Source organism: Anabas testudineus, chromosome 2, assembly GCF_900324465.2.
Source record: "Anabas testudineus chromosome 2, fAnaTes1.2, whole genome shotgun sequence".
NCBI classification, from domain to species: Eukaryota; Metazoa; Chordata; class Actinopteri; order Anabantiformes; family Anabantidae; genus Anabas; species Anabas testudineus.
In genome coordinates this window covers 14,666,188-14,684,938 of record NC_046611.1, presented here as the reverse complement: position 1 = coordinate 14,684,938, position 18,751 = coordinate 14,666,188, and the positions used below count along the sequence as shown (strand labels likewise).

At 39.4% G+C, this 18,751-nt stretch overlaps 2 protein-coding genes and 1 long non-coding RNA gene across 3 annotated transcripts in view; 2 read left to right on the top strand and 1 right to left on the bottom strand.

Annotated features, from left to right (window-relative positions):
- LOC113163500 (NACHT, LRR and PYD domains-containing protein 12-like) overlaps positions 1-18,396 on the top strand; it is a 664,684-nt gene extending 646,288 nt beyond the window's left edge. The window contains exons 6-14 of the mRNA XM_033326718.1: positions 8,376-8,549; positions 10,406-10,582; positions 11,126-11,302; positions 11,845-12,018; positions 14,034-14,210; positions 14,631-14,804; positions 15,323-15,499; positions 16,380-16,553; positions 17,461-18,396. Coding sequence (XP_033182609.1) covers positions 8,376-8,549; positions 10,406-10,582; positions 11,126-11,302; positions 11,845-12,018; positions 14,034-14,210; positions 14,631-14,804; positions 15,323-15,499; positions 16,380-16,553; positions 17,461-17,479 — 1,423 coding nt within the window. The 3' untranslated portion in view covers positions 17,480-18,396. The remainder of the gene's footprint in view (positions 1-8,375; positions 8,550-10,405; positions 10,583-11,125; positions 11,303-11,844; positions 12,019-14,033; positions 14,211-14,630; positions 14,805-15,322; positions 15,500-16,379; positions 16,554-17,460) is intronic.
- Positions 1-18,751, top strand: part of LOC113163505 — a 1,294,879-nt gene that overhangs the window by 1,152,233 nt on the left and 123,895 nt on the right. The window lies entirely within an intron of this gene.
- On the bottom strand, positions 10,168-17,024 carry LOC113163602. The gene is made up of 2 exons (XR_003298910.1): positions 16,972-17,024; positions 10,168-10,302 (listed from the first exon to the last, which is right to left on the bottom strand). It is a non-coding gene; the product is annotated as an uncharacterized LOC113163602 (long non-coding RNA).

Below are 18,751 nucleotides of genomic sequence, written 5' to 3'. Positions count from 1 at the left end.
TCATCGTTCTTCGTTCATCGTTCTTTGTTCATCGTTCTTCGTTCACTGCTCTCGTTCATCGTTCTTCGTTCACTGCTCTCGTTCATCGTTCACAGCTCAGGCTGCAGCAGCAGTAGGATCGGTCTCTCGTTCATTTGTCACGTGACAGCTACAAAGTCACTGCTGCGCTGTTAAACAACAACATCAGGGAGGATGCAGGAACACAAGTCACTTTATTGTGGTGTGTATTTGCTTTCCTAGGTTTTCACATGGTTTGAATTGCTTGTGGCATTTTGTGTATTATAATTTGTCAGCTGAACAAACCATGTTGTCTTCACTATATAGTGTCTGAGAACCGCGGCCATTTTTATATCGCCCACTAGAGGGTTACACCGCAACCTGCTGTAAAATGAAGGAAATGATTCGTTCACTTTACAGTTCGAGACTCACGGATCTGAGTCAGTTCAAAGACTCGTTTTTCCCACCACTACACTATGAGCTATACTGCAAGAAATGAGAGCAGCACCTTCCCGAGTGGGATGGACACCGTCCCGCCCTAACAGGCCAGGTTTGCCCTCAAAGGTCCTCCAATTATCTATGAAGCCCACGTTGTTTTCGGAGCACCACCTGGACATCCAGCGGTTCAGCGACCATAACCTGCTGTAGGTTATGTCACCTCGTCTCATTGGGAGAGGGCCAGAGAAGATTACCACTTCGGACATCGCCTTCGCTAATTTAAACACCTCTTTAAAGTTATTCTTGGTAACCTCAGACTGACGAAGGCGTATATCGTTAGCTCCAGCATGTACCACTATCTTAGAAAAGCTATGCTGTCCTAAGGCCCTAAGATTACCTTCAATGTCCGGTACCCTGGCCCCCGGGATACACCTGACCACAGCCGCTGGAGCCCCTAAAGGTCTGGCTAGTTTCACGTGTCTCATTATCGAGTCTCCTATGACCAGAGTTCTTCCAGGTTTCTCAGCGGGTGAATCACTGAGGGGGGCAAACCTGTTGGACACGTGAAGCGCGGGGGTGGTGTGCTCCGGTGGGCTAGCTTTAGCCTTAGCCTTAGCTTTGGCTGCGCGAGTATGCTGCCGAGTCGTCACCCACTCGCCCCGCTGTGAGGGCTCTAATGCCGGAGTCGGGGACTGGCTATCTCCGCCTGCGGCGCTTTCTCTAATGTCTGGATGCGCTCCTCTAACGCTGTTATCTTCTCCGTCAGAGTGCTAACTAACACACACCTGTCACAGATAAAATTACCACTAACGACGGAGGAAGACGGTCTAAACATCCTGCACTCTACACACTGAACAAGCTGAATATTACTCATTTTAACGTACCTGAGTTGTAGAAATGTTGTGTAGAGTTTAAAAATCCCGCTGTTGTTCTCAGACGAGAAAACATGCGCGTCCTCCAAGAAGCGTAAACGGAAGTCGGAACGTTACATCAGACCTGGTGTCTGTGAGACACTTCACCTCCTCACGTCTCCACTTTTGTCCTCCATTGATCAGACAGCATGTTTTTGGTGGACAAACAAAAAAGAGACCCCCAAAACGAGGTGGTCTCGATTCGCATCATCTAGCGAACTCTGGTGCGGTCCTCCTGGTGAGAACGCGAACCGAACCAAAACGGGACCAAACGCTATGAATCGCATGATTTGAGGACTTTGGGTAGTGTGTAGATTCTGCTTTTTTTTTTTTGTCCACCAAAAACATGCTGTCTGATTAATGGAGGACAAACGTGGAGACGTGAGGAGGTGAAGTGTCTCACAGACACCACGTCTGATGACTCTGCAAGCGATGTAACGTAATAAACAATAATCGACGGGATTAGCAATCTGCATTAACATTTATAGTTAAAAATAATCTCTCTACTGTCTCACAAACGTACAGTAGAACAACACTTCACCTTCTTCCTGTATTTACTTTTTGTTTCCCGCGGCAGAAACAATCTGACCAATAAGCAGAGAGGACGTTCTCACGTAGTTTGAAGTGACGTGTTTTGGTTCGTTTGGATTTTTTCTCGGTGTGAAACGAAACAGAACCGAAGAGAAACTGATACAATGTTACAAAGTCATCAACTGATTCGGACCAAAGCAAACAAATTAGGTCGCTTTCCCACCTTAATTCGTTTGCTTTGGTCCGAATCAGTTGATGACTTTGTAACATTGTATCAGTTTCTCTTCGGTTCGGTTTCGTTTCACACCGAGAAAAAATCCAAACGAACCAAAACACGTCACTTCAAACTACGTGAGAACGTCCTCTCTGCTTATTGGTCAGATTGTTTCTGCCGCGGGAAACAAAAAGTAAATACAGGAAGAAGGTGAAGTGTTGTTCTACTGTACGTTTGTGTGACAGGAGAGAGATGATTTAACTATAAATGTTAATGCAGATCGATCATCCCGTTCATTATTGTTCATTACGTTACATCGCTTGCAGAGTCATCAGACCTGGTGTCTGTGAGACACTTCACCTCCTCACGTCTCCACATTTGTCCTCCATTAATCAGGCTGCATGTTTTTGTTGGACAAACGAAAGAAATTGTAATCTACACACTACCCAAAGTCCTCAAATCTCGAGATTCATAGCGTTTGGTCCCGTTTTGGTTCGGTACGCGTTCCCACCAGGAGGACCGCACCAGAGTTCGCTAGATGATGCGGATCGAGACCACCTCGTTTTGGGGGTCTCGGTGCGGTTGTTTTAGTGCGCACTCGAGTGCGATTACCGTGTTCACACCGGACAAAACGAACCGAACCAAGAGGGAAAACGAACTTGAGTGCGATTTAATCGAACTAAATCCTGTAGGTGTGAAAGCAACCTTAAAGTCAAGTCAGAGTGGGGTGTAGTTGGTGTATGTGTGTGTTCAGTATGGTGATTGCTTGTGGAAAGAAGCTGTTTCTGAGGTCGCTTTCACACCTTAATTCGTTTGCTTTGTATTTGTATTGTATAAGGCTGAGCTGTAGTCTACAAAGAGCACCCTAGCGTAGGTGTCTCTGTGTTCCAGATGGCTCAGCGCAGTGTGGAGGATGATGGATATGGCGTCCTTAGTCGATCTGTTTGCTTCGTAAGCGAACTGGTGGGGGTCAAGGGTTGGAGGGAGGCAGTCCTTGATGTGTCCTAGGACCAACCGTTCCAGCCACTTGGTGATGACAGGGGTGAGTGCAACTGGACGGTAGTCAGTGAGGCAGGCTGTGGATGATTTTTTGGATATGGGAATAATTGTGGATGACTTCAGACAGGCAGGGATGAAAGACTGTGCTAGAGACAGGTTGAAAGAGAGATGGTCGGCACAGACCCTTAGTACCTTCCCAGGAACCCCGTCGAGTCCAGCCGATTTCCTAGGGTTCACTCTGCTGAACATCCGTGCCACATCCTATGCCTGCACAGTCAGTGGTTTGGAGCTGGGAGCAGATTGAGGTAGAGATGGTGTGATTGCAGACTGCAGTGGTGTAGTCTCAAAACACGAGAAGAACGCGTTCAGCTCTTCTACCAGTGCAGCGCTGGAGTGTACAGCTGTGCTGGTCTGTTCCCTGAAGTTGGTCAGCTGCTGTAGGGTTGTTGTTGGAGAGGTGGTCCTCTATTTTCCTCCTGTAATCCAACTTGGCCTTTCTGATTCCTCACCTTAGGTCAGCTCTAGCAGCACTGTACAGTTCTTTGTCACCTGACCTAAAGGCAGTGTTACGGCCTTTTAGGAGGAGCCTGACCTCACTGGTCATCCAGGGTTTTTGGTTGGGAAAGACCCGTATGCGTTTCACTATGGTGACAGTCCCCATGCAGAATGTGATGTATTCCATCACAGCCTCTGTGAATGCTGTCAGATCCTGGTGTTCAAAAATACTCCATTCAGTGTATGCAAAGCAGTCCTGGTCCTAGTTGAAGTTAAGATTTAGTTTAAGTCAGTTGAAATATAATTGATACAAACATCTCATTCTGTCTCCAAATGACAGACTGATGACTTAAAATAAGTGTGTTTGGAAAATAGTATTTTTTCCTAGAGTTGAATTTACTTGTTAAATGTGTTGAAAAGGTTTAAAGAACCAAAGTGTTGGTGTGTTGCCTTTAGGGCAATCTTTAATTGCTGCTTATTTTCCTAAAATCGTATTAAGTTTGTTTCATGCAAAGTGTTCAGCTAAAATATTTATAATTATGTGTATAGTAATATTAAAATGTTTCTGTTAGGATAAATTGCTAATTTGTAAGTTCAGATAATCTCACGATATGTGCAATGTTACTTGCGGTTTTGCGGGAAATCCCGTATGTAATTACTTGTTTACTACGGGATACGGGAGAACGTAGGCACATGCAGGCGCCATGTGAATCCGTATACGTTTCGGTGCTATCATTCAAAGACTGAATGTTTTTCTTTGTATTGTGTTTTTACAGTTTTTACCACATAAACACATGCACTTTCATGTGAAGAGAAGACAATAGAACGACACTTTAATGAAGTGAATCCTCTTCATTTGACTTCTGGTCAGCTCCGTGTTTAGTCAGAGTTTCAACACCCTGTACAGGAACACTAAATTTTCATTTTTAGTTTTCATTAAATCATCTGTAATTTGGGATTAATACAGTTTTTGTTCAGTTTAATCTCTGTTTAGTTCTGTGTTTCCTGATGTGCAGGATCCAGACCAGGACCAAACTCGACCTTTTTACTGGATCAGTTGTGGTTCTTTAAAGTTTGATCCATTTCAGTGATAAGTAAAAGTATTGTAGTAAGTTTTTAGTCTGTCATATGTGATTTGATATTTATCTTGTAATTCCAGATGTGACTGAGGTCAGCAGCATGTTATGAATCAGTGTTGACATGAATAGTTGTATGAATGTTGTGGTGACATTTGGATGATGTCTGTAGAAGGCTGACATTATGATGATCCACAATAACAGAGAGACAAAGTCACTCTACTCATTTCAGAGGAAACATCATTGATTAGGACATATCTGATTGATTATTAATGATTTGATATACATGGTTTCTTCTTTTTTCAGACTCAGTGGCTGCAGTTTGTCAGAGATCAGCTGTGATTCTCTGGTCTCAGCTCTGAAGTCCAACCCCTCCCATCTGACAGAACTGGACCTGAGAGGAAACTGGAACCTTCAGGACTCGGGAATGAAGCAGCTTTCTGATCTTGTGAAGACTGTGAGGTCAGTTTACTGTCTGTCTTTTTTGTTTTTAGTTTATTTCAGTGAGTTGTTATGAATAATGTGTCTTCAGTTAAATTAAACCTCCAGAACTTGAATTTCTCGTCTAATGTTTTTAAATAGTTGTTTGGTAATATGCGGAATTAAGATTTGGTTTAAATTAATTTATATTTACTCTACCAGTCAAATCTTTGGACACACTTGGGAATTTATGGAAATCCTTTTTTTCATCAAAAGGTACATCTTCATCTGTGTTACGATCACAGTTTTGTCCTTTTAAATGAATAGAGCTGTATTAGTAAACACATAATACTATTGGTAGACAGAACTAATATTTTCTGATGATAGGCTTTAAACATTTTGGTAATATTCGTTTATTTCTAGTCCATCAACTGTAAAATGTATTTATTTAACATTTCTGTTGAACATTATACAAAACGATTTCTTTCACATTAGAGCTGCATTGATTATTTAATAAATTAATTATTCCACTGATTAATTTAGCAGTCAGATAAAAATAAATTTGCTCCATTAAAGAGCAACAGTGACTATATAAAAGTAGTGAAGTAGTGAGGTTGACACAGACTTGACAGGCTGAGTTCAGGAAGTCTCATGAGTTGACAGGTTCCCTTTATTGGTGGGTGGTACAGTGAGTATCTAAACACAGAGACCAAGGCAAATGAGGGTTGTAGGAGAGTAGAATTAATAGTGAAGAATATGATTTTACTGCAGTGGGTTAACTGACAACAGACTCATCATGGAGAAAAGCTGCACTGGTTAAGTACAGGTTGAGATCCAAGAGGGCACTGACAGGTGTCGTTCCAAAAAGTGACTCTCTGCCAGAAACTGATTGATGTCAGCAGGAGCACACACAGACTGTTAAAGACACATCACTTAGTTTATCTATGACTACAGCTGTTTTTTCACTTTCATTAAGTGCAAGATCTATACTTTACATGTATTCTTCTGGTAACATGCACAGGAACTTGAAGGTTTGAGGACGTGTTAACTAAATAAACCTAAAAGTAGAGAAGAAAAGAAAGAAGCTGTTGTCATTTAGAATATCTTAAAACAGTCCTTGTTCTTTGCTGTGCTCTATTTAAACATATATGTAATGAAGCCGTCACTCAGACAGTCCAAAGACGCCACATTAAATTAATGTAAACTTATCTTTGTAAAGGTTTCCTAATGTGTGTCAATGTTCTGCTTCTGTCTGACTGAAACTACTTCACTGATGTGGACTCCTTATAAAATAAGATGATTCTCAATTTTGCAGACGTTCTAATGAGTCTGTGTATTTTTCCTGCTCTGTGCTGTGTAATATAAACCATCCAGTACTTTTTATCACTTTAAACACCTCAGACCAGATTAACCAATAAAAAAGAATTTTTCTTGTTACCAACAAAGTATCTACAGCAATATCTCAACTGAAATGCATTTTCTGCCTCAGTGTAGCTTAATTTCACTCTTCTGTGTTATTTTAATAATTATTTCTACACCATATCCACCTCTAAACAGCCAGTTGAACCTGTACTATTGTATTTGTCAAAGTGATCACAGACAATATACTTTTACTGATTTTCTTCTTCAGTTTAACTTAATTTTACTCTTGTGGGTGATATTTAACGATCATGAAACACATAATGGCTCTTTAGAGGTGTTTGAACTGGTAAAGTGGACTGCATGTTTAATACAGTAACAGTTTAAATAAAACCCAGAAGTGTGAAATACTGAGGCAGTAAAGGCTTTTCAGTAAAGATACTGGCTTTAATCACTTTTTGGTGATGACAAAGCTGCATTTTACTGGTTAGACTGGTATTAGGGAGGTGTTTAAAGTGGTGAAAAGCAGAAATATTTACAAACATAAATATACATTAATGTATTGTCTTTGAACTGCCTGAGTCCTGGTTTCATCACATCAAGTGTCAGTTTAAATATAGCACAGTTCGAACCGAGGACCACTTTAAAGTATTCTATATGACAAAAGCTTCTTTTGAATGTTATTATGATTATTTAGTGTAAATTGCCTCAAACCTTTAGGTTTGACAAAAACAAACTTTTGTCATTACCATTGGAACACATGTACTGTAGTGTATAGTTTTTGCTCTTTTATCCTGAAAGAAACTGTTGTAGTCGTAGATAAACTGGGTGATGCGTCTTTCATCAGTTTTTGGTAGAAACAGTTTTTGTCACAACTTCAAGCAGAGCAGGGGATTCAGTGTCTGCACTGTGGTAGGTATTAATGGAGACCACAGGCGAGAAACTGGCTCACTGACAAAAATGCGGTATCCAGAAATCCTTAGGGACACAACGAGAAACAAGAATACGGTGGGTTTTCCTCTTCATGAATATTCCTCTTCAAAGACCACAAAATCCACAATCAAACAAAACATCCTCCAGAAAAAAAAATGTTCATCATCATTTTCCTAAACAATAGAAAGACTCTCCTCTTGATAAATAACAAATGCTCCTCTCCATGTAAAACTTAAATTCACCTCTTTATAATTAAATGAAATGCTTAAACAAACCAGAGGGAGATCTAAAAAATAGTGGTGAAGAAACCGAAAATTTCTGAACCACGTTTTGGATAAAAGCATCTGCAACATGACTAAATGAATTAATGTGAAGTATTTTAAAGCTTTTGACACAGTCAACAATGAGTTCATCTACTGACCAAATATGTGATGTTGCATTTCAATCAGTGAAATAAATCTGAGAACAAGAAGACACAATTAGAATAAAAGCAGTTTTATCCTGCTGTTAATAGTATTTTTGATAAATACTTGCTGCATTATGAAATTGGTTTATTTTAAAATACACTCTGATTAAACACAATAAGAAGTACATCTGATTCAAACCAGCACCACACCTCTCTAAGTACAACTGTGATGTAATGAAGCTTCATTTTGGATGGTCATGTAATTTTTTACTTGGTAAAGTGAGGCATCGAAACAACTTGCAGCTTCTACTTCTGTTTTTAAAAAATCACCACTAAGTCGAGTTGTATGCTTCAAACTTAACATCAATAACAAAAAGCAGAGTCAAACAGGCAGTGTGAGAAACTTCAATCAGATTTCAGAGCAACAGGAGAATTGGAGAGTCACTGGTGCAGAGCTGGTAATAATCTGACATTATGATGATCCACAATAACAGAGAGACAAAGTCACTCTACTCATTTTAGAGGAAACATCATTGATTAGGACATATCTGATTGATTAATAATGATTTGATCTACATGGTTTATTCTTTATTCAGGTTGGAGGACTGCAGTTTGTCAAAGATCAGCTGTGATTCTCTGGTCTCAGCTCTGAAGTCCAACCCCTCCCATCTGACAGAACTGAACCTGGGTGGAAACAACCTGCAGGATTCAGGAGTGAAGCTGCTGTGTGGTTTTCTGGAGAGTCCACAATGTAGACTGAAGAGTCTGAGGTCAGTTGAGTGTTGAAGTCAGTCCATGCTACTTTCAAGATTCAATATTCAAAAAACTTAAAAACTTAACTTAATCCCAGAGGGAAATTATTTTGCCTCATAACCATTGTTCTCAAAACAGACAGAAAGAAAAGGAACCACAACCAGGAAAGATCCAACACAAACATAAATACACAATAACATCAATACAGGAAAACTCAATATATATACAGAATATGTAAAATAGATAAATGAAGTTGGGTCAAAATATATAGATTCACAGCAAGTATATGACACTTTCACTTCCCCCACCTCTTACAGAGGGGGAAGAGAAATTATACAGATTGATTGCCACAGGTAGAAAGGATCTCCTGTGGCGCTCTGTGGAGCATTTAATGTTAATAAGTATTTGGCTGAACGTGCTCCTCTGTCCAGCCAACACACTGTGCAGTGGGTGGGAGGAATTGTCCAGGATTGAGAGGAGTTTGGACAGCATCCTCCTTTCAGCCACAACATGTAGAGGGTCCAGCTCCACCCCCAGAACAGAGCCAGCCCTCCTAATCAGCTTATTTAGTCTATTAGTGTCTGCCACCTTCATGTTGCCACCCCAGCAGACCACAGCATAAAAGATGACACTAGCCACCACAGACTCATAAAACATCCGCAGCATGGTGCTGCAGACGTTGAAGGACCTGAGTCTCCTCAGGACTTTTTGTACAATGCTGATGAGTTTTTAGTCCAGTCCAGTTTGTTGTCCAAGTACACTCCCAGGTATTTGTATTCGGACACAACCTCCACCTCCTCCCCCTGTATAGAGAGAGGGATGACAGGACTCCCAGATTTCCTGAAGTCCATCACCAGCTCCTTTGTTTTGTTGATGTTGAGTTGCAGATGGTTGAGTCCACACCAGTCAACAAAACTGTCCACCACTCCACGGTACTCTGTGACATCTCCACCCTTAATACATCCTACAACTGCAGAGTCATCAGAGAACTTCTGAAGATGACAGGACTCTGAGTTGTACCTGAAGTCTGAGGTGTACAGGCTGAAGAGGAATAGAGACAGAACTGTCCCCTGTGGACCACCTGTGCTACAGATCACAGTCTCAGACACACAGTTCTGCAGTCAGACATACTGTGGACGGTTGGTGAGGTAGTCCATGATCCAGGAAATCGGGAGTGTTGACCTGCATGTTTTTTAATTTCTCTCCCAGCAGTGCAGGCCGGATGGTGTTGAATGCACTGGAGAAATCAAAAAACATGATCCTCACTAAGCCCCCAGGCTTATCCAGGTGGGTGTAGGCGCGATGGAGCAGATGTATGATGGCGTCATCCACTCCAGTATGGGGTTGATAAGCAAACTGGAGGGGATCAAGTGAGGGTTTGACCAGAGGTCTGAGGTCGGAAGTTCATCAGTATTGTACTAAACACAGTTATTATCAAAACAAAGATCCAGTATTTCCTGTAAATCTTCATCCTTCTCTGTTGCTGCATTTCTCAGTGAAGCTGTGAGAGGAGAATGGACAGAAAGACAGAGAGAGAACAGTCAGCCAATCAGATCAGCCAGATGCTTGTTGTTATTATTCTTACTAGATGTATAGAGACAGTGGTCCTCATTCATCAAATCTGATATGAAACTGTTTTTTCTTTCATTTCAACTCTAAACTATTGATCAGTTTCATCTTTGTCACAGCTCTAAAATCAAACCACTGGTTCTTATTTCACTAAACCAAGACCACCTTTGGTAATGATGTGGTCTTTGTACAGACCTGAACCTCTGCTGAAGTCACTCTACTCATTTTAGAGGAAACATCATTGATTAGGACATATCTGATTGATTATTAATGATTTGATCTACATGGTTTATTCTTTATTCAGGTTGAACAACTGCAGTTTGTCAAAGATCAGCTGTGATTCTCTGGTCTCAGCTCTGAAGTCCAACCCCTCCCATCTGACACAACTGGACCTGAGCTCCAACGACAACCTGCAGGATTCAGGAGTGAAGCTGCTGTGTGGTTTTCTGGAGAGTCCACAATGTAGACTGGAGACTCTGAGGTCAGTTCACTGACTGTTACTATTGTAGAACTTATATCTTTAATTCACAACTGAACCAACACTGTAATAAATTAATTCAATTCTTCAGTTTCAGTTCATTTCAGTGAGTTGTCATGAATAATGTTTGTTCACTGAAATTAAACCTTCAGAACTCAAACACTTAAATTTCTCACTAATGTTTCTAAATAAACTGTAGAAAATGTTTGGTGTTAGTTGAAATTAAGATTTAGTTTAAATTAGGTTCATTTTTTTGAGAAAAAATATTTTATTGTTTAATATCACAGACTGATGTCTTAAAATAAGTGTTTTGAATATTATTCTTTTTTCCTAAAGTTAAATTTACTTGTTAATCAGTGTTGACATGAATAGTTGTATGAATGTTGTGGTGACATTTGGATGATGTCTGTAGAAGGCTGACATTATGATGATCCACAATAACAGAGAGACAAAGTCACTCTACTCATTTTAGAGGAAACATCATTGATTAGGACATATCTGATTGATTATTAATGATTTGATCTACATGGTTTATTCTTTATTCAGGTTGAACCACTGCAGTTTGTCAAAGATCAGCTGTGATTCTCTGGTCTCAGCTCTGAAGTCCAACCCCTCCCATCTGACAGAACTGGACCTGAGTAGAAACTACAATCTGCGGGATTCATCAGTGAAGCTGCTGTGTGGTTTTCTGGAGAGTCCACAATGTAGACTGGAGACTCTGAGGTCAGTTCACTGACTGTTACTATTGTAGAACTTATATCTTTCATCCACAACTGAACCAACACTGTAATAAATTAATTCAATTCTTCAGTTTCAGTTCATTTCAGTGAGTTGTCATGAATAATGTTTGTTCACTGAAATTAAACCTTCAGAACTCAAACACTTAAATTTCTCACTAATGTTTCTAAATAAACTGTAGAAAATGTTTGTGTTAGTTGAAATTAAGATTTAGTTTAAATTAGGTTCATTTTTTTGAGAAAAAATATTTTATTGTTTAATATCACAGACTGATGTCTTAAAATAAGTGTTTTGAATATTATTCTTTTTTCCTTAAGTTAAATTTACTTGTTAATCAGTGTTGACATGAATAGTTGTATGAATGTTGTGGTGACATTTGGATGATGTCTGTAGAAGGCTGACATTATGATGATCCACAATAACAGAGAGACAAAGTCACTCTACTCATTTTAGAGGAAACATCATTGATTAGGACATATCTGATTGATTATTAATGATTTGATCTACATGGTTTATTCTTTATTCAGATTGACTTCCTGCAGTTTGTCTGAGATCAGCTGTGATTCTCTGGTCTCAGCTCTGAAGTCCAACCCCTCCCACCTGAGAGAACTGGACCTGGGTGGAAACAAGCTGCAGGATTCAGGAGTGAAGCTGCTGTGTGGTTTTCTGGAGAGTCCACAATGTAGACTGGAGACTCTGAGGTCAGTTCACTGACTGTTACTATTGTAGAACTTATATCTTTAATCCACAACTGAACCAACACTGTAATAAATTAATCCACTTTTTCAGTTTCAGTTAATTTCTGTGAGTTGTCATGAATAATGTTTGTTCACTGAAATTAAACCTTCAGAACTCAAACACTTAAATTTCTCACTAATGTTTCTAAATAAACTGTAGAAAATGTTTATTGTTAGTCGAAATTAAGGTTTAGTTTAAATTAGGTTAATTTTTTTTGATAAAAATATTTTATTGTTTAATATCACAGACTGATGTCTTAAAATAAGTGTTTTGAATATTATTCTTATAATAAACAACAGAAATCCACAAACTATACAGCAACTGACCATGTTCCTGAACAGTACATGACATTTGTGGCTAATACTTACAACAATAAGCAGGTATTCACTCAGTAATTCAGTATTTCAACAGCTGAACTACAACATTGACTCTAACACAGTGCTCGACCAGCGGATACTAACATGAGGCTTTATGGCGACGTTAGCATAGCGTTGCTAATATCGCTAGCATCCAGTAATTAGCTTCTTTGCTTCATAATACACGAATGAAAAACACTATAAATATCCCATGTACACACGTACATCTTCAGATAACACATACTTATATTACTATGAACAGTCAGTAGGGAGAACTTATACCTGTAAAGGGAGGTATTGATGAGAGTGACACACGACAACTTCTCCTCAACTCATGTTTGTATTGAGTGAATGAAGAGAAGCGACCTGAGAACCTCAGCAGCTCAACGCTCCCTCTGCTGGACTCTCTCTGTAACTACATTCTCCCCCAATCCAGTCCACTCCATTGAGCCACTGACACCGACACAAGACACAACACAGAATAAAGTGCTCTAGCTCTGACAACAACATTGTGAACACAAAACTACAAACAAAACCATGATCAAATATGCACCAGCTGAGAACCGACACCGCCTCCACTGGATCCAATACAAAGCACGCAGGGCACGTTACTCCATCCATCACACTGACATTAAGAAGATCCACAATAACAGAGAGACAAAGTCACTCTACTCATTTTAGAGGAAACATCATTGATTAGGACATATCTGATTGATTATTAATGATTTGATCTACATGGTTTATTCTGTATTTAGATTGGAGGACTACAGTTTGTCAAAGATCAGCTGTGATTCTCTGGTCTCAGCTCTGAAGTCCAACCCCTCCCATCTGAAAGAACTGGACCTGAGTAGAAACAAGCTGCAGGATTCAGCAGTGAAGCTGCTGTGTGGTTTTCTGGAGAGTCCACAATGTAGACTGGAGACTCTGAGGTCAGTTCACTGACTGTTACTATTGTAGAACTTATATCTTTAATCCACAACTGAACCAACGATGTAATAAATTAATTCAATTCTTCAGTTTCAGTTCATTTCAGTGAGTTGTCATGAATAATGTTTGTTCACTGAAATTAAACCTTCAGAACTCAAACACTTAAATTTCTCACTAATGTTTCTAAATAAACTGTAGAAAATGTTTATTGTTAGTCGAAATTAAGGTTTAGTTTAAATTAGGTTAATTTTTTTTGATAAAAAATATTTTATTGTTTAATATCACAGACTGATGTCTTAAAATAAGTGTTTTGAATATTATTCTTATAATAAACAACAGAAATCCACAAACTATACAGCAACTGACCATGTTCCTGAACAGTACATGACATTTGTGGCTAATACTTACAACAATAACCAGGTATTCACTCAGTAATTCAGTATTTCAACAGCTGAACTACAACATTGACTCTAACACAGTGCTCGACCAGCGGATACTAACATGAGGCTTTATGGCGACGTTAGCATAGCGTTGCTAATATCGCTAGCATCCAGTAATTAGCTTCTTTGCTTCATAATACACGAATGCAAAACACTATAAATATCCCATGTACACACATAGAGGAAACATCATTGATTAGGACATATCTGATTGATAATTAATGATTTGATCTACATGGTTTATTCTTTATTCAGGTTGAAGAACTGCAGTTTGTCAGAGATCAGCTGTGATTCTCTGGTCTCAGCTCTGAAGTCCAACCCCTCCCATCTGACAGAACTGGACCTGAGTGGAAACTACAGGCTGCAGGATTCAGGAGTGAAGCTGCTGTGTGGTTTTCTGGAGAGTCCACAATGTAGACTGAAGAGTCTGAGGTCAGTTCACTGACTGTTACTATTGTAGAACTTATATCTTTAATCCACAACTGAACCAACACTGTAATAAATTAATTCAATTCTTCAGTTTCCGTTAGTTTCAGTGAGTTGTCATAAATAATGTTTGTTCACTGAAATTAAACCTTCAGAACTCAAACACTCAAATGTCTCAACAATGTTTTTAAAAAAAGACTGTAAAATGTTTATTGTCAGCAGCATGTTATGAATCAGTGTTGACATGAATAGTTGTATGAATGTTGTGGTGACATTTGGATGATGTTTGTAGAAGGCTGAAATTATGATGATCCACAATAACAGAGAGACAAAGTCACTCTACTCATTATAGAGGAAACATCATTGATTAGGACATATCTGATTGATTATTAATGATTTGATCTACATGGTTTATTCTTTATTCAGATTGAGTTCCTGCAGTTTGTCAGAGATCAGCTGTGATTCTCTGGCCTCAGCTCTGAAGTCCAACCCCTCCTATCTGAGAGAACTGGACCTGGGTGGAAACAACCTGCAGGATTCAGCAGTGAAGCAGTTGTCTGGTCTTGTGGAGAGTCCAGACATTAAACTAGAGAAACTGAGGTCAGTTGAGTGTTGGAGTCGGTCTCTGCTACTTTCATCAGTATTGTATTAAACACAGTTAGTATTAAAGCAAAGATCCAGTATTTCCTGTAAATCTTCATCTTTCTCTGTTGCTGCATTTCTCAGTGAAGCTGTGAGAGGAGAATGGACAGAAAGACAGAGAGAGAACAGTCAGCCAATCAGATCAGCCAGATGTTTGTTGTTAGTTTTACTAGATGTATAGAGACAGTGGTCCTCATTCATCAAATCTGATTTGAAACTGTTTTTTCTTTCATTTCAACTCTAAACTATTGATCAGTTTCATCTTTGTCACAGCTCTAAAATCAGTCTGACTGAACTCTGCAAACCACTGGCTTTTATTTCACTAAACCAAGACCACCTTTGGTAATGATGTGGTCTCTGTACAGACCAGAACCTCTGCTGAAGTCACTCTACTCATTTTAGAGGAAACATCATTGATTAGGACATATCTGATTGATTATTAATGATTTGATCTACATGGTTTATTCTTCATTCAGGTTGAAGAACTGCAGTTTGTCAGAGATCAGCTGTGATTCTCTGGCCTCAGCTCTGAAGTCCAACCCCTCCCATCTGACAGAACTGGACCTGAGTGACAACGACAAGCTGCAGGATTCAGGAGTGAAGCTGCTGTGTGGTTTTCTGGAGAGTCCACAATGTAGACTGAAGAGTCTGAGGTCAGTTCACTGACTGTTACTATTGTAGAACTTATATCTTTAATCCACAACTGAACCAACACTGTAATAAATTAATTCAATTCTTCAGTTTCCGTTAGTTTCAGTGAGTTGTCATGAATAATGTTTGTTCACTGAAATTAAACCTTCAGAACTCAAACACTCAAATTTCTCACTAATGTTTCTAAATAAACTGTAGAAAATGTTTGTGTTAGTTGAAATTAGGTTAATTTTTTTGAGAAAAAATATTTTATTGTTTAATATCACAGACTGATGTCTTAAAATAAGTGTTTTGAATATTATTCTTTTTTCCTAAAGTTAAATTTACTTGTTAATCAGTGTTGACATGAATAGTTGTATGAATGTTGTGGTGACATTTGGATGATGTCTGTAGAAGGCTGATGTAAAAGCCCTGTAAAGGGAGGTATTGATGAGAGTGACACACGACAACTTCTCCTCAGCTCATGTTTGTATTGAGTGAATGAAGAGAAGCGACCTGAGAACCTCAGCAGCTCAACGCTCCCTCTGCTGGACTCTCTCTGTAACTACATTCTCCTCCAATCCAGTCCACTCCATTGAGCCACTGACACCGACACAAGACACAACACAGAATAAAGTGCTCTAGCTCTGACAACAACATTGTGAACACAAAACTACAAACAAAACCATGATCAAATATTCACCAGCTGAGAACCGGCACCGCCTCCACTGGATCAGATACAAAGCACGCAGGGAACGTTACTCCATCCATCACACTGACATTAAGAAGATCCACAATAACAGAGACAAAGTCACTCTACTCATTTTAGAGGAAACATCATTGATTAGGACATATCTGATTGATTATTAATGATTTGATCTACATGGTTTATTCTTTATTCAGATTAAGGTCCTGCAGTTTGTCAAAGATCAGCTGTGATTATCTGGCCTCAGCTTTGAAATCCAACCCCTCCCATCTGAGAGAACTGGACCTGAGGGGAAACAACCTGCAGGATTCAGCAGTGAAGCAGTTGTCTGATCTTGTGAAGAGTCCAGACTGTAAACTGGAGAAACTGAGGTCAGTTGAGTGTTGAAGTCGGTCCATGCTACTTTCAACAGTATTGTACTAAACACAGTTAGTATTAAAACAAAGATCCAGTATTTCCTGTAAATCTTCATTCTTCTCAGTTGCTGCATTTCTCATTAAAGCTGTGAGAGGAGAATGGACAGAAAGACAGAGAGAGAACAGTCAGCCAATCAGATCAGCCAGATGCTTGTTGTTATTATTCTTATAAGATGTATAGAGACAGTGGTCCTCATTCATCAAATCTGATATGAAACTGTTTTTTCTTTCGTTTCGACTCTAAACTATTGATCAGTTTCATCTTTGTCACAGCTCTAAAATCAGTCTGACTGAACTCTGCAAACCACTGGTTCTTATTTCACTAAACCAAGACCACCTTTGGTAATGATGTGGTCTTTGTACAGACCTGAACCTCTGCTGAAGTCTCTGTCCCTGTGTCATTAGTTTGGTCCAGATCTGTTCAGTGGCAGCCTCCATGTTTATTTGTCAGCTGATATTTCCAAAGCAGAGAAGATGTTGATGAACACACAGTGACTGTGTCTTTAAATGAAACAGCAGTTCACATGGAGCAACAGGAAATCCATCACTAAACTGTTGGTGCAGTAATGAAGTGTTGATGACTCAGCAGTTTATTTCCACTGTGGACTTGATGAAATCTGCACAATAAACAGACTTGATGCTAAAAGTCTCTGCAGGTCTGTGAGCTTCCAGCTCAGTGTGTTCACTCCAATACGTTAACATGAGAGCTGAAAGGAAGCTGGCGACACTACACAGCTCTGAACAGGACTGAAGTCTCTGCTGCTCTTTCTACTGGATGTGCTGCATCACTGACTGACAGCTGATGAAGGGAGTCTCTGGAAACTCTCATTGATCTAAATGTTCTCTCTGATTCTCTCTACAGGTGGAAGTGGGGACAATAATAAATATTAAAGTGAATTGTCAGTGCTGCAGTGTGAACTGCTCTGAGAACAGCTCCACTGTCAGACTCGTTGTCAAGTCCACCATCATCCCTGTGTGTTGGTCTGGATCTGACAGAGGATCATCAGTGGATCTGGACTGATCTGCTGCTGCTCTGTTCTTCTACACAGTCTCTGCAGACACACTGATAAACATCCATTCATTCTCCTCCACCCTCCACCTCCCCCTGGATTTTATTCAGTCTTTATTTTCTTCATTCAGATATTCTGAAGCTGCACCAACTGTAGTCGACTGTATTTATCAACCAGTAGATTTCTGATGTTGTAGCTCACAACACATGATCACAGCAGCTGAAGACTGATGGAAAGAAACATCAGGTTCTACAGTGATTTATTATGGACATGAATTTATGGACCTTTATATCACATTTAAGCTTCATATAACAATAATTTCTAGTAACATAAAAATTAACTAACTTGATCTGGACCCATCAACAGGACCAGAGTCCTGATGTGTTGGAGGAACCAGTGAGAGACTCAGAGTTGTTTATGATCCATCCACACGTGGACTCAGATAAACAGCAGAAAATGTAAACATGGATAATTCATAAAGAAAACATTTGTTAATTAAGGGTTTTGTTCATTATGAGTCTCTGAGCTTCTTAACTTCTAATGTTTCTGTCTACAGGACGAAAAAGATGAAACATCTTTGTTAATGAAACTGAAGACTTTGTAAAACCTTCTTAGGCTTTTATTTTGAGGGAGGTGATTTCACTTTTGTTAATATCTATAGAAACTCTGTTAATAGTTCACTAATAATGATCCAATAATCATTGACAGGGTTCATTCTCTGTCATGATACTTTTACTGTTGATGCTTTAAATAAATGTTCTTCTATTAAACATAAAGTTGAACTTTTACTTGTAACATATTCAGTTTTCTTGTTGTAATGCTCCTTTAACTCTAGTTAACATCTGAATTCTTCTTCCATCACTGTCCATACATTGATCTGTGAGTCTGTACGTTACTACATGTTACTTCCTGTGTTACTTCCTGACTTCATCCGTTAGTTCTCAGCAGGGACGTCAACAACGACTTCACTTTGACTTGAAGTTTAGTTTTTAACAGTCACATTTCCAGAAAATCAGACGTCACTTATCTGCTTCTCTGATCATCTGACTGTGAGCTGAAGTTTTTGGACTCATAGTGGATCATCAGGTCTGACTTGTTTCCTGACTCAACTAAAGCAGCTGACGACAGGAAGGACTTTGTGTT